This window comes from Aspergillus caelatus (genome assembly GCF_009193585.1).
Source record: "Aspergillus caelatus strain CBS 763.97 unplaced genomic scaffold BDV27scaffold_17, whole genome shotgun sequence".
Classification (NCBI taxonomy): Eukaryota; Fungi; Ascomycota; class Eurotiomycetes; order Eurotiales; family Aspergillaceae; genus Aspergillus; species Aspergillus caelatus.
This window is the reverse complement of record NW_022475280.1, coordinates 236,852-263,607: the sequence shown is the minus strand read 5'-3', so window position 1 is coordinate 263,607 and position 26,756 is coordinate 236,852. Positions and strand designations below refer to the sequence as shown.

The following is a 26,756-nucleotide window of genomic DNA, read 5'->3' as shown; positions in this document are numbered from 1 at the left end:
TTTTTTTTTTTTCCGTTTCTTCTCTGGTTTCAGTCTACGAACAGCAGCAAAAGTTATGTACTAATTCATTTCCACGGAGATGATCCCAACTCACACCTTGTATCACCCGGGCATGCAGTCATTTTCAGCTGCAACATGGATACTCTAGCAAATCGATATTTAACTATAGCATGTAAACCAAATTCTTGGCTCGAAGATGGCGGTGGCAATAAGAGGACCAGCGAGAGCTGCGAAGAGGATAATGTTCGAGATGAGCTTCATCCTTAAGGCGAGAGGATGGTGTTTGGTCTGAAAAGACTCAATCAACTTATGATTTAGCCGAAGAGGTCGAAGAATGTGAGCTTCGAGGTTTCAGTTTCAAGAGAGTGTAAGATCTTGGACGGCGTGTTTATCATATTCATAACATGGCTGCGATATTCATTCCACAATATCGAAACAACCAAGTTTCTTCCAGTCACACTTACCTGACCTCGGGGTAGCATTATAAGTGAGTGGGCGGATGGGCGTTCTGTGTGTAGCGTCTCAACGTATTGTTTGACTGATCGGGGTAGGAAATCTCGAGTGAGAGCTCAGTTTCTGTGTTTCGCTTTCCTAATTTGCTCAATTCTTCTAGTTTACTTCTTATGATAGCTGTCAGGACCTGAGCCTCCCAGAAAACAATGATCGAATATAATAGTGAATAGAAGGTGGTGATCAAGTTGCACCAAGTAAAGAATGTATCACTATTATATAATACCAGCCGGATGAATGTCCGTTTCATTGTCACCATATGGTTATAAACAATAAATTATCTCTCATGCCTGAAATAGACAGAAATGCTCCCAATATGTAATGAGTATAATTTGTTGTCTTTCCCACGTCCACACAGTAAAGAAAGAATGTCTGTCTCAATACCTTGCACAAAGAGCACCTTTATACGTACTGGCCTCCATTCAGTATAACAACGGAAAAATCCCTCATCTGTAATACGCTAGACTGGCTTTGATTGGTCACTACGAAGTGCACAGGACCAGGCATCCAGCTTGGAGTTTTTTTTATGCTCTCCAGCGACGACCACTGCCCTCACTGTTATCACCACCCCTCTCCCCCAGCCTCACAATATTATCCCTTTCCTTCTCTCAATTACTATTCTATCCCACAATTAGGGCCGATTGCCCCACTGGGAATTGCGGCGTGCAAATTCTTACCCGCGAACAAAAGCGCCAGACGTTTACATACGACCCCGCAAATCCCCGTGAGGCCTGGCAAGACTTCCGATGGAGAATACTCAACTTCAGTCAGGGATACATTGAACATACGTGGGATTTCTCATTTGTTGAAGAAGGCTTGCACGACCTATGGGACAAGCTCATCCACGTAGCAAAAAGACATCCTGCTGACAGTGCCGAACATGACCGACTCGTTACACTGATTCTGCAGGCTCGAGAGTGCGGGCCGGTCACGCGCAAGGCTAAGGACACCTCTGTCGATGAGGAACCAGAAGAGGTATTTTTACCTAATGGACAGCGTCTGTGGATTGACCTCCCCTATCTTGTGCAGGAGTTTCAGGATGTCTCGATGAAGGAGTCTATGGGATATACGGCAGCGCAGTGGGAGGGCCTGGTAGCACTCACAGCCAGGCTGTGTGCTATTGGAGTTTATCCTTCTGAGCTTGGTCGTTGCGCGTTGTGACTGTTCAAGGAGGCATTTGAAACGGAGAGACTCTTGACGCGGGTAGAAGGAGAGGAAAATGCAAGCAATGCTTGTGTCCCCGTTGTTGAGCTCCTCCCCGCATGTCTTGCCTGGTTGAAGTACAAAAGCTTCAAGCTTGCGACTTTCACAGCAACAAACCATGTCTACCCACCTCCGTCTGCGGGTGATAGCGTACAAGATTCAACTGCACCAGGAGACATCGCTCCCAAGTCCGAGTTTCCATGTAGCGGCTTCAGTATTGCTAGATGGGTGTTCTGGAGAAGGCGCTACAAACACTTTTATCATTGTGGAAACGAGCAGATTGCCAAGCTGGCCAGGGCTTGCTTTGAAGCGGCGGTGTTCAAAGGGATGAGGATGGGCATTGAGCTCCCTGGTGAGAAAATATTTCTAACCAGGGTCTTTAAAGCTCTTGATGCGGAGCTTGCTGCACGAGGCATGCAAGTAAGTGTAAACCCTGAAGACATTGAGATTGACATGGATTGAGCCGAGGAATATTAAGTTGTGAACCGCCTTTCCATGGCTTTCTCTTCGCATAGTCCACGCAAAAGCTGATTTATTGTTGCGACCTACTGTCGCTCCCATTAAGGAGGTTTCTACTATTTTATCATTGTAACGTGGAATTCAGCTGTTTCACTTTTCTGGGCGTCTATCTCTTGTCTTTTCTTTTTCTTACTACTTCTTTATATAGGCTCATGATAATCGATATCCCGCCTCGCGCAATATTCACTCGTCATTCTCCAACTACTTCTTGCGGGTACCACTCAAAGTGACCAACTTAGGCGAGATAGGTAACAGATATCAATATCAAAGAACTGTCTCCTTCTGCTCAAGTAGTGTCTCTTAAGGAACTCCTCTGCATACATTCTATGACGCTATATGACCGGCGTATATATCCCTTGGCTCAGTGGATACCTGGCTTGGCGTGACACAGAGCCAGAAATTCAAAGCAGCCCCATTGCTTGTTTAGAATGGGCATAGATTCCATTGGTGCCCGGCTTTGGCTATCGAGTTCGAGGCCGTGCTAGGAGGTTTAGTAGGACTAATTGCACGTGGCAACGTGCCCGGTCCAATTCATAAAGAATATCGTCGCATGGTGAGTAACTTTAAGGGATTCCTGGTCCAGTGTTCAGTGCCCATCACTGAGCCTACAAAGAAGACAAGGTATCCCTTTCGAGTTACAGTATTGGGAATTATGGATATCTGCCAGGTGGTCAGTATAGTACTTTATTCCCGCTTCTCCCCTCCCCCCTCCCCTCGGGGTTGCTGTGATATATGGCCAACTGGGTGGTTTTCAAGAAACGTCATTGTCTCGCATATTAGGTTTCGGCAATACCTCTTACGAAGCCAGGGCTATTGACAATAAACCTTAAGATACATTGGCGAAACTGTGCGCTGTAGATCGCATTCTCAGGTTGGGAGCATTGCATGCGTCTCGCGCATCTGATTGGTTTTTATAATGCGATCAGCATGAGAACACATACCGGCCGACATCAGGGATGCCTTGCACTCACACCTCGGGTCAAGTTTTTGGTATGTATGTCCTGTTCTGCACATGATTCGACTGTTTTTCAATGTGAAACACGAATACAATAACGTCAATGTTGAAAGTCTCGTGGGCGGAATTAGGGATTGGTTCCACCCGATTGGCCCCCAACATGGGTGGCTTGACAGGCACGTGATGGACTCGCAAGACTACTACAAAGTACTCTGTATTGACAGTCTGATATACATTACTCCGTACTTACTGTATACTATATACTACTACGCATCTCTTCTCTGGACCTCTCCCTAACCAACGCGCTATTGGCGGGGCAATGATTGCCTCGATTATTTGTCTTACACGGACAAATTTGGGATGTCGCACCAGGCATGAACCCTGCACTACCAAATATATTAATAGATGTGGATAGTGAGATCCTGTTCATTAGCGCCGTTGTACCAGAAAAGGAAAGTCCTGCACCATTGATAGGTACGGATGGCATGTGCACTTTCGCCTAGAACACTGTCAGTTGACTCCAGCCACACCTTATGAAACAGATTTGACTCGTAGTAGTGCAAGTTATGTTAATGACGGTGTGTTCATTCATAACAGGGGAAGAAAGCAAAATGAAACTGTCATTAGGCAACACCATTCTGATCCAATCATGATTCAGGGGCAGTGGAGATCAAGTAGGGCCGTCGGTCATCATGATTGGGGCTTGGCAGCGGAGTCCCAGCCTTAAGGGGCTGGCTTGGGGAGGTTCTAGTGGTCAATAAGTAGCGCTTGGCAGTCTTCATGGTATGTTAAGGATGTACTGTATGTAAGTAATATGTAAATAGTATTGGAGTTGAACATGCATAGTTTTTTTCTGCCCGTCTCAGCCACACCAACCCCCAGGGCCTCACCGATGAACAAGAAGTCGATGCGTTGTTGCCCATGGTTCGCGCGGTCCACATTGCAAGTGCAATGACTAGGCGCCAGCATTCCCTGGCCAGATGATAGTGAACGTACTTAGTAACAAAGGGTCAGAGCCAAGACTCCGTCGTACAAGGGGGACTGCCAACCCGCTCAATAATTAGTTGTCAATGAAAATTCCATCGCCAGACCCAATCGTGCTGGCGGAGGTGGACCCCAGGCGTCAATTGCAGGGCCAAGAGAACCGATGCGTCTACCAGCAGGGCTGAAATCACCGCTATTAGTTCTGCCTGTTTGTCTGGTCCCCGGCCTTAGAAGTTAACTGTTACTTAAGTCTTAAAAACCTCCTGACCCGTTACTTTTCCCCATACTCTCTCTCTCTCTCTCTCTCTCTTTTTTTTTTTTTTTTTTATTTACGTTGGTTTGACCTCCGTTCCCTTCATCTCCCTACGTGATACAACCGTCGTTCCCTCCCTAGATACAATATGTCTTACCAGCAACCTTACCAGCAGCCTCCTCCCCAGGGATAGTAAGTATTTGGTTCTTTTATTTCTTTTCATTTCAGTTTCATTGGTTTTCTATTGTTTGGCAACATCGCCGCTAACGCATCGCATAGCTACCCTCCCCCTGGCGGCCAATATCCTCCTCCCCAGCCGATGCAGTACCAGCAACCCCCACCCCAGGAGGAGAAGAAGGACCGTGGTTGTCTGACCGCCTGGTAAGAACCACCTACTGATATCCGCGCAGATAAAGAAAGTAAAACTAACAGTGACAGTCTTATGGCCATGTGCTGTTGCTTCCTCTGTGAGGAGACCTGCGAATGCTGTATTGAGTGTGTCGAGTGCTTGTGTTGTGGGTGTTAGCGATGGAATTTGGCTCTTAATTATCATTCATTTGTTTTCTTACGCGAATCTCTTCGACGTGATGGCTTGATGTTTACATTCTTAATGCTCTGCAGCTTCTTTACCTATACATTTCCATGTTACCAATACATTGATCATGTGACTTTCGACTGGCTCCCTTTCTTCTCGCATGACTAATCGCAGATCCCTTCCGTCTGATGAAACAGTGGTCAACATATTTCGCGATCCTTTCGAAATCCTGCCTTGGCCATTGCGACTGCCTTCTTCGTCGCTGTCTTAGCCAATCCCAGTCATTCGACCAAAATTCGGCACTCATGGACGCGCTATGCATTACAAGAAGTATTCGCTGGGTAACGGCGACGGGTCAAATGAGGATATTGTGGAATTCAGGCGGATCCAGCGTGCTTTTCGGTCAAACATCGGGTATAGATGCTCGGCGATGCGACTCGGCAGGTTTTCATCGGTACCGCAACTCTCGGTCGAGAGGACACAAATCGCTCAGTTTGACGCGTCTGAAGCGTAGTCGATAATCATCCCGTCACGCCTTTGTCTATCCATATTGGAAGCTAGTTACGGCTGTCGCAGTCTGCTTCGCACTCATATCGTGGTATTTTCCATGGTATTGTGGATTCACACTGTGGACTCGGCCAAGAGCAGGATGACTCGACTTGTCGATCGCTGCCCGATTGCGCGATGCGTTACTCTACTACCAGGATGGTTCTTTTCGTGACTGTGCAAGCCGAGGAAGTACTATATTCGTCATCTTGCTATCAAGAATCGCCGTCGAGCTGGTAAGCGCTGTGATGAGCATGGTCTGTTTTCAAGCGCGCCGTAGACAATTCGTAGTATGCCATTACTAGGCAATATCTTGTGGTTTAGATAACGTGAATATAGTGTATCTACTTCAATTGTCTACTGCCGTCTTGCTTCTAGCTGCTATCTCTGTAAGTATAACCTGAAACTATACCAAATAACATAAACATAGCTGATACAAAAGTCATACAAGCATCTTAAATCTTCGCCTGGCCCAATTTCTTCTCCTGCGTCTGGTAAATCTTCACAAGCTGCCTCACAGACAAGTCCAGCAGAACATCCTCCGAACCACCCGGAATCCTGGCCACAGGGACATCCCTCATAATAGCTGTTTAAGTCAGTCAACCATTCTCAACCAACTCCAAATAATGCGAAAAAAAAAAAAAAAAATAGAGAGAAAGAAAGAACATACCTTCAACAATTTCACCCTGTCCGCCCTGCGTCAAGCCAGCACCTCCAAACAAGAGAACCGCACACTGCGCACATTCATTCAACACCATCGCCGCCTTCGCCTTCGCCAACGCCGTCACACCCCCGAGCAACCGATCCGCCTCTACCTTCTCTAACTTACACAGCTGATACAAGATCTGCTCAATCCACGCTGACACCGTTTCCAACTCCGCCCCGGCCTTCGCCAACCGATGTCGGACAACCGGCTGATCCATCAGCGTCTTCCCAAACGCCTCCCGCTTCATGCAGTACCCAAAGGCAGCGGAGAGCGCCACACGGGCTTGTCGCGTGCATTGCACGGAGATGGTCAGGCGCTCGTGGTTGAAGTTCGTCATAATGGTTCGCATGCCGTCGCCTTCGCGACCGATCAGGTTTCCTACGGGCACTTTGACGTCGTCGAGTTCGATGTAGGTTGTTCCGGAGGTTTTTGAGCCCGACACGTGAAATTGGCGCATTGTCACCCCGGGATAGCCCTTCAAGGGTACGACCATCACGGACAGGCCCGAGGCGCCGGGTCCACCGGTGCGCACGGCCATTGTGGTGTAGTCGGACCAGATTCCGTTTGTGATCCTATCTCTCAATTAGTCCCTGGTTTCCAGACTACGAGCCACATAAAACCAGAAAGGAAAGAATGGAAAAGACAGGAAAAGAAACATACCACTTCTTCGCTCCATTAATAATATAAAACTTCCCATCGGCAGACTTAGTCGCCGTGGTCGTAATATTGGCAACATCACTACCCGCCTCGGGCTCGGTAATGGCTATACAGGTGCGCTTCCGGCCGGTGAGCATGTCAGGCAGCACGCGCTCTTGCAGTTCCCGACTCGCGTATTTGAGGACGGGCGGGATTCCGAACGCGAAGCCAGCGCTTAGACTGGTGCCTGGGCCTGCAAGACCTGATCGTGCCATCTGTTTTTCTCATCAGTATTGGAAATTTTTCATGGAATGGGCAATGTAGTGTAATGTTTCTCCCCATCACATATACCACAACAATAGGAGAGAAAAGCAAAAAAAGAAAAAAGAAAAAAAGAGAACAAACCTCATCACAGTAAATGCCCGTATAAAGATAATCCCAGTCCTCAACCCTAACACCCAAGATATCATGAATCCCCAATCTCTTCAACCAATCGACAGGCAACGGCGCTGGCAGATTCGGCAGCAACATGTTATGCTTGCAGAAGGTCTCAAAGACATGCTCGGGAACGTGGCCATCCTTCTCCCATTCTGCGGCGTGCGAGATCAGATTCTCCCAACAAAATGCACGGCAGGCTTTTTGGAACCGCAGATGGCCTTCTGTGTAGTAAGGGCTTGGGAGGTTGCGGAGGTAGGGGGGTTCGGAGAAGGGGATGGGGTTGGGGGAGTTGGTTGGGGACATTTTTTTTTCCTCCTTTTCTCTCTTTTCTTCCCTTCAGTTGATTGATTTGTTATTGTCTATACAAAGTTAGGTGAGAGATGATATAGGTTGGGTTCAGGTAGAAGTGGATTGTGGTTTTGATATAATAATTGAAAGTTACTCTATATGGTTTATGTTTTCGGATCGAGGTCCCCGCATGAAGCTGTTTAATGCCGAGGCGAGGGGCCGTTGGCCAATCACATGTTGTAGATCTCCGATCTACCCCGGTCCGAACGAAGACTGTTTGAGTGAAGATTTGGTTCTGGGTTTGATTCTATTTTGGAGCTGTTGTTTAATGGACTTTTGTACTTATTTTGTACTAGAGAGAAATTGTGTATAGAAATTGTGTATTAAGTACATATGTGCCCGTGGTGGGTTAGTTCATATATATTTTGAAGGTTGATCTAGGTTGGATTATATTATCGGTATCGTGTTTGTTATTAGTATTTATTTTGCGTGCATACTGTATATTGATAAAGTATAGGGAGCATTATTACGTATGGAACTAAAAGCAGAAAAGAAAAAGAAGAGAAAAAAAAATAAAAAAATAGATACGTATGTAAAACTTAAGAGTGAAAGAGATTAGGTCGGCGCTAAAATACATGCCATGTAGTAGGTATGGATATCGAAGAATCAAAGTCTGGACACTAAGAAAGACAATAACCCAGCAATATAATATTCTCCGAACCATGAGACGGAATCTGATTCTAGGAAAACACTGCAAACAAACAGGCGTGACAAAGTGAACATGCGCATGTCACAGCCGAGGCTGTTGTGCCCCTCAAGTGGGGTGATCGAGAGGAGTAAGTAGTTCATCTCACATTAGACTCCCAACTTTCAACACCACATCTCTAGTACCACACAACGAACCACAAAATGTCCACCATGCAGGCTGTAGTCTTCCAAGGTCCTCTCAAGGTCGCTCTAGAGCAGCGGCCCGTCCCACAGATCCAGGAACCCACCGACGTTATCGTCAAAGTACGCTATACGGCGCTATGCGGAAGGTAGGCCCCATTTATTTCCTTATCAAATGGACCAAAACTTAAGATAACAACAGTGAGCTCCATGTTTTCCGCGGCCACCAACCGTCCGGCACGGGTTTTGTAATGGGTCATGAATTCACCGGCGAAATCGTCGAAGTCGGCTCCGCGGTCCGCGGCTTTAAAGTCGGCGACCTCGTCGTCTCCCCGTTCACCGTCAACTGCGGCGAATGCTTCTACTGTGCCCGGAAATGCTCCTCGCGCTGCGCAAAAGGCAAGCTCTACGGCTCGGTGATGCTGGATGGCGGACAGGCTGATTACGCGCGCGTTCCGTCCGCGGATTCAACCCTCGTCGCGGCCCCCGCGGCCGTAGATGAGAAGAAACTCGTCTTGATGGCGGATATCCTTCCAACAGGGTTCTTCGCCGCCAGGAATGCGTTCAAGGGGATGGATCAGGCGACGATTGAAGAAAGCACGGTCTTGTTATTTGGTTGTGGACCTGTGGGACTTTGTGCGTTGATCAGTGCGCTGGATTATCGGCCTAAGCATTTGATTGCTGTTGATAGTGTCCCGTCACGGCTGGAGTTGGCGAAGAGTTTGGGGGCCGAGCCGTGGAACTTCCAGACTGATGCGGAGGGTCTGAAGCAGCGCGTGAAGGATCTTACCGAGGGTCGAGGGGCAGATGTTGCCATTGAAGTCGTTGGGCATAGTGATGCTTTGCGTATGGCATTTGACAACTTGAGGCCGTGGGGTCGCATCTCGAGCATTGGGGTTCATAATGGGGAGATTCCCTGGACTGGCAATGAGGCGTACGGGAAGAATCTGCAGATTCAGATGGGACGGTGTCCTGTTCGCAGTATGTATCCGCCCTTTAAATGTAGAGTTATGTTGACTGGTGATTAGGTATCTTTGAGGATGCTTTGGAGTTTCTGATTCGAAAGCAGGACTCTTTGAGGTAAGGTCTTGGCTTTGCTTGAATGGTGGCATGGCTAACGGTTTTGTAGCTTCATGGTTGGTGATATTCGGCCTTTGTCGCAGGCGATTCAGGCGTAGGTCTCAGACCCATGATAGCTGACGGTTCACTGACAGATTATAGATATGATGATTTCAACCAGATGAAATCGCAGAAGATCATTTTTGAAGCGGGAAAATAGAACCCCTGAAAGTTAAGTCCGAAAGGCCATGGGCTAGCTATGCTGTTTGGCTGAATAGCCTATATGCAAAGATGTCCTGTTTACGAAATGATTGTTGTAATAATGCAATGAACTTGATAACTGGGCAGGTCTTCTGTCCAGTTCTAAGAATAGCGTGACAGATAAACAACGGTAGATTTATAAAGCAACGAAGACGGTTGTAAATAATGGTGAGCGCTACTTCCATAGAAGAAAACAGCACCAACCTCCAGGCTATGCGATCTGTATTCTTCTTCCTTAAGTAATGATTTCCAAGTCTATCGTTTTGTATCGTCTTTTCTGCCCTAGGAGTACTTCATGCGCGATGGCTAATACTAGTAATGCTCCACAGACAGCAAGGCGCCAACGGAACAAATTCCGATTTGTACATACCAGTAGCTGTCCATGAATGCAGCCACAAAAGCCCCGATGCCACTTCACCAGCGGTAAATCAGACGGATACTCTCTTACGGATCTTTCTTGAGATAGCACTTATTTAATCCCTTCTTTACCTCTTACAATTCATCTCATATTCAACTAAATCTACATCCTACTAAACTGTCTCTCAGAATGATTGACTTCGAGTTATCTGACACGCAGGCCAAAGTCTGGGAACATGCGCGCTCCTTCGCGGCAAAGCATCTCGCAGCTGCCCACACAGTATACCAAAATCTACCGACTCCTCAGGCGAGGTTCTCTGCCATCAGGCCTCTCTACCAGGAAGCCGTCAAGGTGGGGTTGATTCAAGCACTGGTGCCAGCTGAATACAACGGCTTGGGGTACGGCCTCGTTGACATGGCACTCCTAACCGAGGAGCTGTATACTGCTGACGCCAGCGTGGCGTTAACTATCCTCGCAACCGGGCTTGGTTTATCCCCGCTCCTCATTGGGGGAACAGAAGTGCAGAAGAGAAGATATTTGAGTCCATTTACGGACAGGAAGGGGATGCCGTTGGCGAGTTTGGTACATTCTGAGCCGGGAGGGACGGCTAATTACGGGAGGACGGGGCTAAGGACTACAGCGAGGAAGGTTGAGAATGGGTGGGTTGTTAATGGAGAGAAGGTAACGCGATGAATCGAGACGTATCTGTTTGGAAGCACTCACTAATGCCGATGAACAGTTATGGGCAACCAATTGTGCTGGGTGGGACGATCGCGGTGCTGATATCCAGTGTGTTACATGTCGGTGTGAAGATGCTCCATACGCTACGGCAGATGCCAAAGGGCAAACGATGATTCTCTTAGTGACGAGAGACGATATTGCAGCTAATCCCCCCGATGCGTATGCGGTTGTGTCTCACCCCGAGACTATCGGTCACCGCGCTGTGTCTGGGCCCCATATCCGATTCCGGAACTTCGTGGCCAAAGAGGCCATCGCAATGCCCGGCACTGGAGCAGAGGTCATTGAAGCGGCTTTCACTGCTTCGGCGGCCTTAGTTGGAGCAATGGCTGTAGCATTAATGAGACGCTGCTGTGAGATGACACTTCAGTTTGCAAAATCGGACACGAGGAACGGCTCAGAGCCAATTATCAACAAGCAAAGTGTTGCTGATTTGCTGATCAAGATGAAAATGCGCTGCGAAGCTGGTAGAGCATTGACTTGGAAGGCTTGCTCTTCCTTGGACAGATTGCCTGAGGCGGCCGAAATTGCGTATCTAGCCAAGATATTTTGTTCCGAAAATGCCGTGCAGTGTGTGATTGAAGGCATGAATGCCGTCGGTATTCAAGCATACCAGGCAAAATCTCAATATGGGGTGCTGCTCAATGATGTTGTGTGCCTGCCTATATTTGACGGGGGCAATGTTGGTGTGAGGAGAAGGCAAATCGAGGCTATCTTCAAGTCTGCAGGATATGATCCATTAGTCTCTACCTTCGGCTCTAAGCTTTGAGTTGGTCAGGAGCTTTGGCGTAAATGTAGTATAGCCCATCTCACTGTTCTGGCTGTACGCTAAGGCCGTCCCTTCAATGATATATCTAATCGCGAAGGATCTTCTGTGGCACATAGTCTTCTACCCTCCAACATAGCTGTATCAAACATCCAATGGCAGTGAAAAGTGATTACGGCAATGCTATCACCTTGTGCTGAACATTTTAATCAGGGTCCTGGACGGAGGCCGATTAAAGTTGATGGAGTATGTACACGAACCAACAGCATTTCAGTCTGTTCATCTCAGCGTACATTACATATTTAATTAAGCCAAAAATGGTATCGCTAGCATAAATATTAATTTTCTGATAATTGTGCATGATTCGCCCAGAATGGCCGCTGATATAAAACTTGAAAAATCCACAGAGACAGAATGTCCGGAAGTTTCCAACAAAATACCACATGATTTAGAATATTTTCCCGGCAAGGGGAACGAATTGAGTCGTAAGACAGTGCTCGCAACAGTACATCGTATAGGTACTAATTGATTGGAGATAACAAGGGTTACATGCATAATCAGGTTGGGAGGAAGAGAAAGTACGACTCCACTCGAGGTCGAACAAACGCAATGTTGTGGCTATTGAGCGACACTTACCCCGCACCAAGCAAGCTGTTAAATCGACACCAAGTCACATACCATACAAACCACAACAACCCGTTAGCACAGGTACAACAGAACTCAATCTCCGCGATGAATTCTAGGCAACTGGCCAAGGCGGCCATCCCCGCCTATAGCTGTCCGGAGGGAACAAAAATGCATCTCCTGGACTTAGGGTCACTCAGCTGTGAGGAGGGATGGTGAGAGCACACAAGGCCGTCTAGACTCGATGAAGGTTAATAATAGAATCAGGCTGTTCATGGCAGGGGGCTCGGCCACTGCCAGCAATCCACAACCGTCCCGGAACTGGCGAGACTTGATGGTTCTTGCGGGTCTCATTGATCACCCAGAAATGGGGCTGATTCTGTTCGAGACAGGATGTGCGGAAGATATTGAGATTGTATGCATGATTGTGCGACAGAAATTGGAAAGATGCTAAGGATTATAACAGAAATGGAATCCTGCGAGTGCGGACGTCTTCCCTCGCACGCGTTATGAGCCCCACCATCGTCTTCCGGCAGCCATCAAAGCAGCCGGGTACGATATTAAAGATGTCAAGGCAGTCATCATGGGGCATTTGCATCTCGACCACGCCGGCGGCCTAGAACACTTCCTCAACACGGACGTCCCGATTTACGTGCACGAGGAAGAGTTTAAGCATGCATGCTGGGGAGCAGGGACGAAGGCAGAAGGAGGTTCCTACCTGTACGTTATTCCTCTCTTGCATAGCTGCTCTGTTACGTCCCAATATACTGACAAGCACTAGTCCGGATTATCTCCCACTAGACGGGTCCCTGAATTGGCAAACCTTCAACGACTCGCAGTTAGATCTGTGTACGGGGATAACTCTGCATCTCTGCCCGGGCCATACGCCGGGTCTGTGTATCATGCAGGTCAATTTGCCCCAGGACGGGACATTCATCTGGACCACGGACCAGTTCCATGTGCGGGAGAACTACGAGAATAATCATGCGCAGGGGTGGCTGCTACGTGACCACAAGAGCTGGATGGATAGTACGAATTTTATCCGGCGGTTGCAGAGGCTATACTCGGCTACACTCATCTTTGGTCATGATTTTGAGGTTGGGACCGCGTTGATTCGGCAAAAGTCATTTTACCAGTGACATTATCTTTGTGGTTGGTAGTAGAACAAGATGGAGAGGTTTCTGTGTATAGCATCCGTGGCCTTCAATATGTGCTGTTGTAATTATGCATAGGCTACATAGTTCGTAAAGAGAGCGTTCTGAAAAGTTCGAAAATATCTTGTTCAATGTATTTACTAACTTGATAGTAATAAGCAAATTAACATGCATCTTTAAAATATGTCTAGACTTTCATTTAGGTATGAAAGCATGTTTGTTCTCTTGTATCTGGGGAACATTGAAATTTCCATTGAACAAACATGTTGATCTTAGTGGCTATAAACAGAAACACACCAATAAAGCGTACCGATTAGTCCATATCCTATGTCTATAGTTAGTGTCAAGTATTGTGCTCACATGGGTCTAGCCTTCCTGTAACGATGTCTTCCTCACGACATTGTTGACCGTGTAGCTAATCTCTATACTAGTAGGAAGCCTGGTAAATCTCGCTCAGGAGCTACTTTGTTTACGTAGAGTTATCAGGCTTAGCGTAATTCAATAGGTAACCATTTGAAAATTAGTATTATATCTTACTTTGCAACCACGGATCCACCTTACAAAAAAAGATCACATATTGTACATGCAGGACACATTCATCTCCGTGCCCCGCAGGTCCTAAGCGCCAGCACTATATCTCCGTATGAGGGACTAATAGAACATATTGTCCAATTAGCGTGCATATGTTAGCCACTGGCATACATCAAGGCCAACTTTTGTTGGCAATGAAGGTTAGCTAGTTATAGTAGCTATGATAATGATCATCATGTAGGTCATGAGCATATGAGAAGTGCAGATACGTTCTGATTACTCATACGAAGCTCTGACTACGACTGTGGACTGTCATAGGTGGGCTGCATACTCCGTAATTTGTGTGATACGTAGCAGCTGAGGAGGTACGACGATCCACGGAGTGACTCCACCCATTCTCCGTCCAGTGTGATGGAAATGTTGTGCCTGCATTCTGACAGTTTGCGACAGTTCGAATTTAGCTTGATATATTTAAAGAATGCAGGGTATACTCCGTAGACGGAGTGCTTCTGTTCTATTCCCCAATTTCCAAGGTATTGCTTGCTTACGGATTGGAGGGGATTGGAGGGGATTTGAGATCCGTCGGGATACTTATCGCATCTGTAGGCTTGGTAATCGCCGATCTTGTCCCGTTAAGTAGGTTCCATCTTTGATAAAATTTCCCCTTTCATGTCAGTAGTCAGTAGTCGCGTTGTCTATGATTCTAGTACTCCGTGCCCGGCTATAAAATCCGTAGGACTCTGGGGGAGTTCAATTATCCCGGACAATTGCCGTGGGTGGAGTGTATGGAACCACGAAAAATGCACTTTGACCTTCTGGGAAAGTCTAATTTTCAGCTTTGATGTTATGGTATCAATAATAAAGACTGGACAGGAAGAAAAGACAAAACGTTACTGAGTAGATAAAGTTTACCTTGTCCAACTGTCATGATACCAGCTTAAGAGAAATACAAACAAGTACCAGCCGAAAAGGGGCATCGACAGATCGAGTGACTGTCGACAGAATCTGCAGGTTTACAAGCGGTGTGAGAAATAGTGGACAAATATTGGATTGGCATCTCCACTGTTTGGCGGGAAATGAAGATAAACGAACCCAAAAAAGCAAAAATGAGGGAAAGCTGAACTGTGGAGACCCGGAAATCGAGCTTACGGATCCACTTCGAGATTTTTTCGGGAAGACCCTGGTGATCGGCAGGTTTTCTCTATCTCGACTGAGAAACTGAGGGTTGACATCGCAATAAGACAACAAGACAACCAGACAGCTATGTATACCGCTTATCACAGGATTCTCTTCATGTCGAAGCTGAGTTATCCCTGGGGTTAGAAAACCGACGAGTGTCGACACGTCTTACGATTTGCTTGGCAGGGCTGGGCCGGATCTTTGCCCTTGGCGGTTCGCTGATCAGTAGTCTTGGCTGCAGAACTATTGATTCTGAGCTGCTCATCGTGTTCGTGCGCCCAACTCCGCTTGGAGACGTGAAAATGTTGATTGGAGAAGTCGCATGGGCCGGCACAACCGGAGACCCTTAGTCGCGTATGGTTCCATTCATTGATCCAATGAACTTCGGCTCTTAGGATGGCATCCAGAACACGTGTGGGGGAGAGTCGAGACAGCTTGACAGGGCTTTATCGTTCAGGCGACTCCTTGCCTTGCATGGAACAACTTACACGATGCCCAGTCCCACTAGGGGCGAGGCATTGGCTGAACTCGCATGGTCGTGGGTTATAAATCTGTCGGGCGTCCACCGCCAGACCTGAGAACACCCTTTGTTTTTCACTGTTGTGGTCGTACCCCCGTGAATACTCAAACTCCAACAAGATGTATGCATCGCTAGCACTACTTTTGCTCCCATTTGGAGCTTTATCATTGCCGCTTGAAGATTCTGCCCACACAGTCGAGGTACTCCCACCAGAAATCACGCGTGCTTATAGCTTTCATAGCTGAGACACTGACCTTGCTAGTCTTCTCTTGGGAGAAGATGCGGTAGAACTCCTTGCAAAGGCGTTCCTAGCACCGGCACCCCCGATGCCCTGTGCAATAACAAATTCCTGGGGCCTAAGGTCCTTACGGCAGCGGAAGACCCCGAGTGGTCTGAGATGTTCCACGGATATAATCCTCTTGGGAATTACTGCCCAAAGGACTTCCTCCTAGAATTTGCGCCTAGTGGCAAGCAATACGATTATCCCGAGAAAGACGGTGCGCTGTTGGACTCGGTTGGCGTCCCTGTTACGACGGAATACACCCTTGAGGAAGGAATGGAGCTTGATCGGTTCGGAACTCAATATGGAGGCTACTTAGCACCAAGGGGAACTCCTTTCGCTTGGAGATCCATTCCGCCAAGCAACTTGAACAAGTATCCCAACAGTCCGGAGTACAACTACTGGGTATGGAGGGTCGTCACAAGCTTTAACGTCACGGGTGGGCCAATCGCACCTTACTTTGGGCAACCAGGTTATGGTTTGCAGTTTTACTACGAGGGTGGCTTGAAACTGTTGGAAGACCACGGAGTCATCGAGCTTGTTGATAAGAAGAAGTGCTCATGTGAAGTACCCCACGACGACTTGAAATAAAGTCGCTGTTTACGAGGTTTCAGAATAACATAACAATGATAAATACTTGATGCTCTGACCGCTGATTGTCGACTATTGCGGCTATGCCCTAGGCCTTTGTAGGATTATGGCCATTCTGTATCCGAATAGGAAGACTTTTTTCCGCCTGTCACGAGTGCAATATTCTGATCTTCAACCCACTTTCGGGATTGAATTGCGTGGAGATATGCAGATAGTCAGAGAAATTCCGCAACACCTTATTCTCCACAGACTGTCTAGACATGGAAGGCTCTATCCGCGGATGTAGGGAAAGGGGAAACCCTTTGTCATTTCCTCAGGTTTGCTAATCAGATGAATTTCTTAATCGATAGTGTACCCATTATCAGCAGTGCCCCTCGTCGAGGAGTGCGGTTGTCGAGACCTCGTGCTACTCCCCGCGGTAGGCCAAGCCAGTATGTTCTTGATTATCATCCTCCTTCTGTGGTTCGCAGAGTTCAATCGATAATGCGCCACCGGCCCCTGTCGCGCTCTTCTTCCTATATTGCATCGCATATCGAAATACTCGGTGTGCCATGGCCGACAGAGATCAACTCGCTTTCGATACGGATGAAGGGAGGTGAGCTGTAGTCTCACCTACAGCTAATAGTAAGTCTTATTAGCTGGGTATTGCTTAACTCGATTACTCATTGTGGCCTGCACAATGAATATAGAATCATAAATCACGTCATTGTCGAGCCCACTCGAAACGGAAACCAGAACATGCGATGGTGATTCTGGATCGTGTGGGCGACAATAGGCCATGTGTTTATTTATCACCGTCATTTACTATGTTCATACGGACATAGATCAGTATCGCTGTTTCCTGCATCTTGCTAGTGAGTAACTGGCGTATCGAATCGTACCTGGGAAAGATTTGACGTGTATTGCCGCACTAATTTGCTGTTGATTGCTATCAACGACCCGGGTGCAATTGGCGGCGCGTCCGGTGAAGTATATTCGGCATTAAATTTGACCGCAGAGGCGATGGAGTCACATTACACATAGCATAATCAGGACGGCAGCAAGGGAAGAGGGATGTGGAAACGGGTTTATGGAGCTTTACTTCACAAGGAGGAATTGGCCAAGTCCAAACCCAAAAGTGTAATCGGTCTAGCAACCTATAAATACTCGTCCTGCTCGTATATGTATCTAATCTGAAGGTGAGAATCAAGTGGACACATCTTATTTCTGTTAGGTCCCTATTTCAATCCTCAACAGATTGAGCACTCTAGCTAACTCGCATGTGTGATAAATATAATGTACGGATGACTTTACTCCTAACTAGTTAATCAAATAATCAATACCAGATGTCTGGTTCTAACCCAAAGCAGGCCTTGGCGGATATATCTTGACAAGGTACTTGATGACCTTTTTGTGCCCATACTCCAGCGCCCATGACAGGGGTGTTCGTCCACTTTTATCGCTTTTAGCCATATCTGCTCCCCCTTCAACTAACAGTTGAACGGCCGGAGCATTGCCCGCTCGTACCGCCCAAGCCAAAGGCGTTCGCCCCGTGAGATCTGGATGGTCAACTTCGATGCCGGGTTGGCGAAGCAGCAGCCTAATTAGAGCAGTATATCCGCGGTCTGCAGCTAATGATAAGGCTGATCGGTGATTAGAGTCGACTTTATTAACATTTACGCCGTATGGTATCAGAGTTGCGATTGTCTTTGAGTACCCCTTCATAGCAGCAAGCAGTAAAGGAGTTTTACCGTGGCAATCTTCGGGCTCAGGACAAGCGCCCTTCTCTAGGAGCTTTTGGACAACCTGTGCATGTCCATTTCTTGCGGCCGCTGTGAGAGGTGTCCGCCCTTCAATATCAGTGATCTCTATGCTGGCACCTCTTTCCAAGAGCATGTCCACAACCTTTCCTTGGCCGCACAGGGCAGCGTAAAATAGCACATTGCGGAGGTTGTTGTCACATGCTTGGAAGTTAGCATTCTTTTTTAGAAGCATATCGATAATTCCTGTGTATCCCGAACGTGCCGCATGTATTAGCGGAGTATGGCGCGATGAATCTTGAACTTCAGTTCTCGCACCATACTGAAGAAGCCTGCAGACAATATCTAAGTGTCCGCTTGCGCTAGCCTGGATCAGCAAAGGTGGATACCGAGGATGCAAGATATCGAAGTCCTCTTCAATCTTGGCCCCGTGCTCCAGTAGGAGAGATACCATGGTACTAGCGCGATTCGTGACGGCCCATGTCAGTGGACTACAGCCCTCGGAATCTTTCACTTTCACATTGATATCACTTTTCTGCAGAAGCAGCGCTGCTATTGAGACCCATCCATGACGTGCGGCTATCAAGAGTGGGGTGCAGCCAAACTTATCTGGCAGGTTCAATGCTCTACTCTTGTGCAGCAATTTCGCAGCGGCAGGAATATTATGCACATCCACAGCATGGTGAAGAGCGGTCCTCCCTGTCTCGTCAATTTGATCGTATTCCTTACAACTGACCAATAATCGATAGAAAACCTTCGTATTCCGACTTTGAATGGCTGCCATTAATGGTGTCACACCATGTCCGTCTGAATAATCTATCCATCTGGCCCGGCTCAGTAACAAGTGGACTATCTGCGCATTGCCAATGTTTGCAGCCATGAACAATGCCGTTCGACCCTCGTGATCCCTCTCATCCACATCCCATATCCTGCTGAACATCAGCAAGAAAACCCTAGTATTTCTAGAGCAGATAGCAGCCATTAATGGTGTGCGGCCGTTATGGTCCCTCAACGAGTCTATATCCATTCCTGCATTCAACAGGTGCTTCACAACCTCCTCGTACCCCCTCTGGCAGGCCCAAAAAAAGAGCTCGGGCGACCACAAGGAAGGGTACTCCAGAGCACCCCTTTGAATCAGGAACATGACAGCCCTTGAATTTCCTCCCCACACCGCAAGAAGGAGTGGTGCTCGACCGTAACTGTCCTGGCATGGGACTAACGCACCAGCGTTGACCAGGGTTTTGACGAGGCTCAGGGCCCTGTGAGGGTGGCCAGTTGCTACATGTAGTGGAGTGCTTCCAGTCGCTGACCTCACGTTGACATTGGCACCGTGCGCTAATAAGGTCTTCGCGCAGCCAGGAGTAGTATGTGAAGCGGCAAGATGCATTGGGGAGACTCCATTATGATCGCATATCTCAGGGTTTGCGCCTGCCCTTAGCAGAATGTCCATGATATTGAGCCTCCCTTTGCTAGTTGCGCAATACAAGGGCGTTCTCCCATCGGCATCTTGATAGTTGACCTCGAGGGTTAGTTCGATGAGGAGGGCAACAAGCGTCGCGTACCCGCGATCGGTAATATAATGAAGTAACGTAGAGCCTCATTCATCCGTGACCCTCACATTGAACCCTTGTTTGATTAGCAGCCTAGTGATTGTCAAGTCAGTAGAGTTTTGAGTATCATCGACAGTACCCGCTAGCATGTCTGCAGCGTCTACCAGCTTTTTCGGCGTGTGAACATCAGCCTTGGCCTCTAAAAGTATCTGAACAATGCGAGTATGTCGCGCAGCTATAGCGTGCAGTAGTACTGAAGGGTTTCTTTTCGTAAAGTCCATCTGGTGGAGATGTAGAGTCGGGTTAACCTCCATGTGCAAAAGAAAGAGGACTATTTCCTCATGACCAGCTGAGGCCGCCCTTTCAAGTGCAAGATGTACTAACGCATCTAATGGAGCTTTTGGTCGCGCAAACTTCAAGAATTTCTTGATGGTACCCAGGCTACCACGGTGCGCTGCCCAGTCAAGGGCCTTCCGCCATTGCTGGGGATTTTATCTTCTCCACGACGGTATAGAACAGCCTCAAGAATTTCCCACAGTTGTACTGAGGTTCTAGTGAGGATCCCTATATCTTCTGTATCAAGGTAGTCCACGATGATATAAAACAATTCCATGGGTAGGGTACATAATAGGCTTGGGAGGAGGCTGAGGATAGTGGCACCTCCAGCCATGATAATTATTGTGAAGTAGGTTTCATGCAGTTAAGAATAGTGAATCATGAATTTTCATATGCACACATATATAGGTACGAATAGGGAAGGTGGGTAGTAACTTGTGAATAGTAATATCGTCTCTACATCCACTCGCTCCTCAACAAAGGCAAGAAATGTGTTTCATGGGGGGTTGTATCAGCCATGTTTATAAGGACCGAATGACAGACTAAGTTGTGTGGGAAGTGGCGACTGGACTGGTTATGCTCCTTACCTAAATAACGCGAAGAGTCACGTATCGGGGACCGGCATCCTCCATGAGTAGCAGTAGTAATAGTATGCATTATACTCGAATATAGCCTTGGTCCTGGCTCCTCCCGAGTCGTTGACGGCCGAGTACTTTATATATGTACACACAGCCAACACCAACTTTCTCCTAGCTAGATACAGGGGGTACTTAGTAAAAGAGGCGGTCAAAAAGGCAGTCATCCAGGTATTCAGGCTACCCGACCAAAAATTATAGAAAAATGAATTGATGCGGATTGGTGGCATTGGCTTGCCGTAACCGTGTGAGTTACCATAGGAAATTATATTTCTACCAAGTTTGTACCACGGCCCGGCACCAACCTTTTTGTATGTACTATACTCTGTAGATACTCAGTATCCGCTCGGCGTTATGCTCGGACTTAAGCCTGGATGTGGATAACAGAAGCGAACGACGCGTTTGGTTGAGCTGGTCTCCCGTAGTACTCCGTATGTGCCCTTTATCCACCTTCGCTAATGAAACTCCTGACGCATGAACATATTACTCTAATTAGATTTGTCTTGACATAGGGATCAACTTTTTCGGATCCTCAACGGTTGAACAGTTGTGGTAAATTAACTAGTCTATCTACCTTAGTTCTCTATGATACCCCGGGATTGATCTACGAGACAAACTATGCCGAATCATCTGGTGGCTATTCAACTCTAGTCTGCGGAAGTGGGGATGGAAAAGGAATGCCGAAAAGTATCAGTTCTTTCAGGGGCTCCTGTCACGTGAGGTCGGACGCCAAATGCTCAGATTCCGATGGGTTCTGGATATCTTTGATCCAAACGAAAGCCCCTTGACATGTCATGAACCATGAGCCATGAGCCATGAGCCATGAGCCATGAGCCAGACATCTTGTGTTAGACCTGTGTGTTCTCGACTGGCTGATGTAAGAAGTTTTAATGATCCGCTTCCGAGTCTCCGAGTCTTGATTTCGCGCCGCGCCTCCTGGGCAAAAGCTTGGTTGGCCACTACCGCGGAGAAGCGAGAAGATTGGCTCCATCGGCTCCACTGCATACGTATGAGAAATGACTTTTTCGCCGGTGCCTGGTACTATTCACTACCGGTGATTGCTGCGAACGATTTGAACCATACTCTCTATGGTTTGGACCGACACGCAATCCCACTAATCATGCCGCCGGGTTATTAGGGGGGATGCTGTAGGCGTCCCAATCCGCGAGATTTATTCGCAGCAGCACGGGCCTAGTTGGTGGTAGCTAATAAAAGAAATGGTGCCGATGTTGCCGACTGTTTTGCTCCGGTCCGTTTTCCAAACCTTTCCCACCTAGAGCCCACCGGACGACGACATCCTCGCATCACCCCAGATTCTAGGTCAGCCGGCTCGTTGTCGCGCTGCGTACTCGGACGTTATTCGAAGATGCGTGTGCCCCGCGGTGGGCTTCATGGGGCCATTCTTTTCCTCGCAGGGATTGGTCGTGTCGTCGAGGCACTGAGTATTGATATCAATGATGCAGGTACGTCACTGCAAGATTGTGAAGGACTGTGTGTGGAATACTAACGGATACTCCTTGTCTATCACAGACTCCATCAAAAGTGCAGCCAGCCAGACCGCCTACGGTTCGATGTTATGGTACTCCGGCAATGAAACGGGTCAGATTCCGGGAGCGTTTCCAGACAAGTGGTGGGAAGGCAGTGCTTTGTTCTTAAGCTTGCTGTATTATTGGCATTATACTGGCGATACCACCTACAATGCTGAAGTCAGTCAGGGTATGGAGTGGCAGGCTGGCAATGGGGACTACATGCCAGCCAATTATAGTAGCTACTTGGTATGGAAAGTCAACCCCATCCAATCCGGCCTTTCTGACCAGTGATCCAGGGTAACGACGACCAAGGCTTTTGGGGGATTGCCGCCATGACAGCTGCCGAAATCGGTTTCCCCGACGTTGACAACGGATACTCGTGGCTGTCCCTCGCGCAGGGCGTTTTCAACACGCAAGTGGCTCGGTGGGATAGCAGCAATTGTGGTGGTGGACTGCGCTGGCAGATCTTCCCATATCAAGCTGGCTACGCCATGAAGAACTCGATTTCGAACGGGCTGTTGTTCCAGCTGGCAGCACGTCTCGCTCGGTATACCAACAACCAGACATATACGGAATGGGCTGAAAAGGTTTGGGATTGGAGTGCGTCTTCGCCGCTGCTAAATAATAAGACATGGAATGTCGCGGACTCCACCGATATAGCAGGCGGATGTAAATCCCAGGGAAACAACCAATGGTCGTACAATTATGGCACGTACTTAATCGGTGCGGCGTACATGTATAACATGGTAAGGGTCCACTTCTTTCTGTGGGAACTTTTGAGATTGCTTTCTAGACTCCCAAGCTAATAGCTGTACTTCAGACCGAGAAGGAGACATGGAAGACAGCAGTTGACGGCCTTTTGGGAGTTACACTGAACACATTCTTCCCGAAATCCTTTAATTATATTATGTCCGAGGTTCTCTGCGAGCCGAACGAGGTTTGCAATGACAATGAAATCCTGTTCAAGGGCCTTGTCACCGGGTGGCTTGCTTTCGTTGCCTTGCTGGTCCCGTCAACTTATGACCAGATTCTCCCTAAGTTGCAAGCGTCCGCGCAAGGTGCTGCCGCGTCGTGCAGCGGGATGAGCAACAACACCTGCGGGGTGCGCTGGCACGAATCGAAGTGGGATGGCTGGGTTGGTATGGAAGAGCAGATCAGCGCCACCGACGTGCTGAGTTCGGTCTTGGTCACGGAAAAGAAATGGAGTGGCCCCTTGACCTCGTCGACAGGCGGAAACAGTACCAGCAACCCGAACGCGGGTAGCAACGATGGCAGCAGCTCCGATAAGAGCCAGTTAAACCCGATCACGACCGGTGACAAGGCGGGAGCTAGTATTGTCACGATTGCATTTGTTGGTGTATGGGGTGGTTTGGTTGCCTTTATGGTACTCGGAGCCTGAGCTTTTGGCTTTTACTATTCTTACCTTCATTTCCCATGTTATCATTTTCTGTATATGAGTATTATATCAGCGCTTGGGGTATTTGTGGTTATTCGTGATGAACACCGTGAGACATTGTATATAGGGAGCCTGCTATTGATTACAACCTTGTGAGAGATTTAAACTATCTTGCTCTCGGATGACTGTCGAATCTTATCAGTCTAGCCACAACTCTACGACATATGTAGATCGTCGGACGATCACTGCAAACACAAGAGAGGAAAGGATTTCCGCATGTGTTGCACTGAACATTCACTGAGTCCCACTGTGGACCATCTTGGCGGTCTTGGCTTCGGCATTTGTTCTGAGCCAATTTCTCTGGTCCAGCACGTGCCATGCGCCGACAAAGATGCGTCAAAGCCTGACGTACTACTGGTCAAATCCGGAATAAATTCCTTGGGATCCTACTAGGAGACCACCGACCAGCTTCCAGAATGGTCTATACAAATCCACATCGGTCTCCCTCCCACAGCACTTGAATAACCTCACAGTGGGTCACTTCACGGCGAATACATCTCAATATTCTGGTAATCTTACCCTGATCTCTCAGAGATGAGAGCTGCTGCGTTGGACGCTAACTTGGAAATAGTACTTTAGGTTTTACGGAACAATCTAGCTCAATCCGGAGCAGTGACTTTGTTGCCTATGAATAAATGTTGATGTCACAGCCCCCACGATTCTTCTGCGGCATATCTTCATTTCTCACTCCACTAGAGCAGTTCAGTGTCCATGCTACTCCGTTTGTACTGAGCTGTCAGTAGTCAAGCGTACAATTTCATTAGGTGGAAATGTCCCACTTGGCACTGATCTAGAGCACGAGGCCCATTGGGTAGATCAAATTATTTTCTCTGCTGACGCCCGAGCCCCTAAAGGCTTTAACCATGCTCGCTTATTGGCTCTCGATTGAAACGCTGTTGGTTCGTCTTACAGGGTGAGCCCGAATGGATGTGGTCATTGGTGCATCATTTAATGAACCGCGAATAGAAACTGAGTCTGCTCGTGTTCTTCATATCACAAATTACTTCTTCTTAACAACCCCGGGACTAGTTGATACTATCGACTCTATCCTATTCTTATTTCCAGTGGCTTAATGAATGCAACCATGGGCGATGATGCTAAAAAGTTTGATTTTATTATAGTTGGAGGTTCGTGCTCAGAGTTCTTGTAGCTGCAAGCTGCGGGGCTCACGCTTACATCCTCACAGGCGGTCCTGCAGGATGTATCATTGCGTCACGACTTGCATCCTGTTCGGAGAAGCCCAGGGTTCTTCTATTAGAAGCTGGAAAGTACAATGACTCGGAAGATCTCTTGGTCGATGGGCAGAGATGGATCACGCTACAGCAACCGGGGATGAATTGGGGTTACAGCACGGTGTCGCAGGAACACTGCAACGGCCGCCAACTGGATTATAGTCGGGGACGGGGTTTGGGAGGTAGTACTGCCATAAACTTTGGCTTCTGGACTGTTGGATGCCGCGGAGACTACGATCGCTGGGCGGACCTCGTCGATGATCCTCGCTTTGATTGGGCACATATGCAAGCGCGATTCAAAACCCTCGAGTCATTCCAGACAGAGGACACTGAGGCCAGGTACGGTGACTACGTCGCTCCTCGGCGCGAAGACCACGGCCAACACGGGCCACTCAAGGTAGGATATCCCAAAACATGGGAACGGGATATTGTGCCAATGTTGGATATTTTTCGTGATGCCGGCTTTCCAGTGACCCGGGACCTTAACAGCGGAAATCCATTAGGCATAGGGCCCGTGATCAATTCTTCCTACCAAGGTCGACGAACGACCGCAGCCACTTTGCTCCAAAGTAGTAGCGACAATCTCACCATTATAACCGAGTGCTCAGTTGAGCGACTCGTTTTCGAAGGGAAGCGTGTCATCGGTGTTGAAGCTACAGGGACTCGTTGTAAGTAATTCATGGTTGTACCTTATTCGTATTGTTCGACAGTGGACTAACATCGTTATTCTCTCCAGACTTTGCTGCCAAAGAGGTTATTCTCTCTGCAGGTAGCCTCGACACACCGAAGCTATTAATGCTTTCCGGTATTGGACCGAGGTCGCAGTTGGACAAACATGGGATTCCTATAATCTGTGACCTTCCTGCCATTGGTCAGAACCTGAAGGATCACTGCCATGTTCCACTTGCATTTAGACGAAACAAAGAAAGCAACGACCGACATTCATTCTATGGAGAGCCAACCGCATCGCAGGAAGCCCTGGAGACCTGGAAGAATGACGGGACCGGGCCATGGTCCATTTTTGGTTGCCAGACCGTGGGTGGCTGGGTGAAATCCTCCTCGGTCATAGACTCTCCCGAGTTCAAGCAGCTTCCACTGACTGAGCAAGAATTCCTCAAGGGCGAGACGGTTCCCCATTATGAACTAGTTTCGCATTTCCCTTTCCACCTGCTGATTCCAGGAGTCTCAGAGGACTTTAGCTATGTATGTCTTGTGGCCTTCTTGATGAACCCTCAAAGCCGTGGCGAGGTGAAATTACAGTCTGCCGACCCGACGGTGCCTCTTTTGTTCAACCCTAAGTTTCTGTCCCATCCGTACGATCGCCGTGTCGCGATTGAAAGCTATCGTGATCTTCTGAAACTGAGCACCCACCCATCCTTCTCTAAGGATACCATAGGGGACTTGATTCGACCAGAGGGGGACAGTGATGAGGCGATCCTTGAATTTTGGAAGCAATTTGTCAGTTCAACCTGGCACATGACTGGGACTGTAAAGATGGGGAGGTCAGAAGATCCAGACGCAGCTGTGGACAGCTCATTCCGAGTCCGGAATGTAGAGGGACTGCGAGTGGCTGACATGAGTGTGGTACCTGTCCTGACAAACAATCACACGCAGGTAACTGCCTATCTTGTGGGAGCAACATGTGCAGACGTTCTCATTGAGAAGTATAGTCTTTCGTATCAAGTCTGAGGCACCTTGGAAAAATGACAACGTTGCTATATTTGTTTACAAAGTGCATCTCGTAAGTCTATCTATGC

The 26,756-nt window shown here is 48.0% G+C and overlaps 9 protein-coding genes across 9 annotated transcripts; 8 read left to right on the top strand and 1 right to left on the bottom strand.

Annotated features, from left to right (window-relative positions):
* Positions 1-135: 135 nt before the first annotated feature.
* On the top strand, positions 136-2,175 carry BDV27DRAFT_153598 (DUF3632 domain-containing protein; the record flags this gene model as incomplete). Its single annotated transcript, XM_032071825.1, has 3 exons — positions 136-243; positions 1,201-1,602; positions 1,681-2,175. The coding sequence occupies 3 exons, from the start codon at positions 136-138 to the stop codon at positions 2,173-2,175; spliced, it is 1,005 nt and encodes a 334-aa protein (XP_031932043.1).
* A 2,397-nt stretch (positions 2,176-4,572) lies between these two features.
* On the top strand, positions 4,573-4,950 carry BDV27DRAFT_153597 (uncharacterized protein; the record flags this gene model as incomplete). The annotated part of the gene is made up of 3 exons (XM_032071824.1): positions 4,573-4,616; positions 4,704-4,805; positions 4,863-4,950. The coding sequence occupies 3 exons, from the start codon at positions 4,573-4,575 to the stop codon at positions 4,948-4,950; spliced, it is 234 nt and encodes a 77-aa protein (XP_031932042.1).
* Positions 4,951-5,960: 1,010 nt separating this feature from the next.
* BDV27DRAFT_153596 (acyl-CoA dehydrogenase family protein) lies at positions 5,961-7,588 on the bottom strand (the record flags this gene model as incomplete). The annotated part of the gene is made up of 4 exons (XM_032071823.1): positions 5,961-6,091; positions 6,176-6,783; positions 6,872-7,122; positions 7,253-7,588. 4 exons carry the CDS (start codon positions 7,586-7,588, stop codon positions 5,961-5,963), a joined length of 1,326 nt encoding a protein of 441 aa, XP_031932041.1.
* An 812-nt stretch (positions 7,589-8,400) lies between these two features.
* Positions 8,401-9,936, top strand: BDV27DRAFT_121642 (alcohol dehydrogenase family protein). The gene is made up of 5 exons (XM_032065412.1): positions 8,401-8,610; positions 8,664-9,442; positions 9,490-9,541; positions 9,591-9,635; positions 9,683-9,936. Exons 1-5 carry the CDS (start codon positions 8,483-8,485, stop codon positions 9,738-9,740), a joined length of 1,062 nt encoding a protein of 353 aa, XP_031932040.1. The 5' UTR covers positions 8,401-8,482; the 3' UTR covers positions 9,741-9,936.
* Positions 9,937-10,199: 263 nt separating this feature from the next.
* Positions 10,200-11,717, top strand: BDV27DRAFT_27922 (acyl-CoA dehydrogenase family protein). The gene is made up of 2 exons (XM_032076207.1): positions 10,200-10,820; positions 10,879-11,717. Exons 1-2 carry the CDS (start codon positions 10,329-10,331, stop codon positions 11,644-11,646), a joined length of 1,260 nt encoding a protein of 419 aa, XP_031932039.1. The 5' UTR covers positions 10,200-10,328; the 3' UTR covers positions 11,647-11,717.
* A 624-nt stretch (positions 11,718-12,341) lies between these two features.
* Positions 12,342-13,502, top strand: BDV27DRAFT_121639 (N-acyl homoserine lactonase family protein). Its single transcript, XM_032065410.1, has 4 exons — positions 12,342-12,482; positions 12,535-12,682; positions 12,734-12,987; positions 13,049-13,502. Exons 1-4 carry the CDS (start codon positions 12,376-12,378, stop codon positions 13,404-13,406), a joined length of 867 nt encoding a protein of 288 aa, XP_031932038.1. The 5' UTR covers positions 12,342-12,375; the 3' UTR covers positions 13,407-13,502.
* Positions 13,503-15,422: 1,920 nt separating this feature from the next.
* BDV27DRAFT_121637 (TNT domain-containing protein) lies at positions 15,423-16,580 on the top strand (the record flags this gene model as incomplete). The annotated part of the gene is made up of 2 exons (XM_032065409.1): positions 15,423-15,851; positions 15,914-16,580. Coding segments are annotated over exons 1-2 (685 nt in total), but the record flags the coding sequence as incomplete, so codon positions are not given.
* A 4,852-nt stretch (positions 16,581-21,432) lies between these two features.
* On the top strand, positions 21,433-22,034 carry BDV27DRAFT_27888 (uncharacterized protein). The gene has a single exon (XM_032076206.1). It carries the CDS (start codon positions 21,612-21,614, stop codon positions 21,918-21,920), a length of 309 nt encoding a protein of 102 aa, XP_031932036.1. The 5' UTR covers positions 21,433-21,611; the 3' UTR covers positions 21,921-22,034.
* Positions 22,035-22,148: 114 nt separating this feature from the next.
* On the top strand, positions 22,149-26,688 carry BDV27DRAFT_141645 (glycosyl hydrolase family 76-domain-containing protein; the record flags this gene model as incomplete). Its single annotated transcript, XM_032069857.1, has 8 exons — positions 22,149-22,245; positions 22,331-22,557; positions 22,608-23,057; positions 23,132-23,695; positions 24,516-24,578; position 24,680; positions 24,918-25,667; positions 25,736-26,688. 8 exons carry the CDS (start codon positions 22,149-22,151, stop codon positions 26,686-26,688), a joined length of 3,105 nt encoding a protein of 1,034 aa, XP_031932035.1.
* Positions 26,689-26,756: the final 68 nt, after the last annotated feature.

Excerpts from the sequence above, each read along its gene's own strand:
- BDV27DRAFT_121642 (XM_032065412.1), top strand. The coding sequence starts at position 8,483 with ATGTCCACCATGCAGGCTGTAGTCTTCCAAGGTCCTCTCAAGGTCGCT. Across the intron at positions 8,611-8,663 it reads TATACGGCGCTATGCGGAAG|TGAGCTCCATGTTTTCCGCG; the intron begins GTAGGCCCCATT and ends AGATAACAACAG. Across the intron at positions 9,443-9,489 it reads GGGACGGTGTCCTGTTCGCA|GTATCTTTGAGGATGCTTTG; the intron begins GTATGTATCCGC and ends ACTGGTGATTAG.
- BDV27DRAFT_27922 (XM_032076207.1), top strand. The coding sequence starts at position 10,329 with ATGATTGACTTCGAGTTATCTGACACGCAGGCCAAAGTCTGGGAACAT. Across the intron at positions 10,821-10,878 it reads GGGTTGTTAATGGAGAGAAG|TTATGGGCAACCAATTGTGC; the intron begins GTAACGCGATGA and ends GCCGATGAACAG.
- BDV27DRAFT_121639 (XM_032065410.1), top strand. The coding sequence starts at position 12,376 with ATGAATTCTAGGCAACTGGCCAAGGCGGCCATCCCCGCCTATAGCTGT. Across the intron at positions 12,683-12,733 it reads GTGCGGAAGATATTGAGATT|AAATGGAATCCTGCGAGTGC; the intron begins GTATGCATGATT and ends GGATTATAACAG. Across the intron at positions 12,988-13,048 it reads GCAGAAGGAGGTTCCTACCT|TCCGGATTATCTCCCACTAG; the intron begins GTACGTTATTCC and ends GACAAGCACTAG.
- BDV27DRAFT_27888 (XM_032076206.1), top strand. The coding sequence starts at position 21,612 with ATGAGCCAGACATCTTGTGTTAGACCTGTGTGTTCTCGACTGGCTGAT.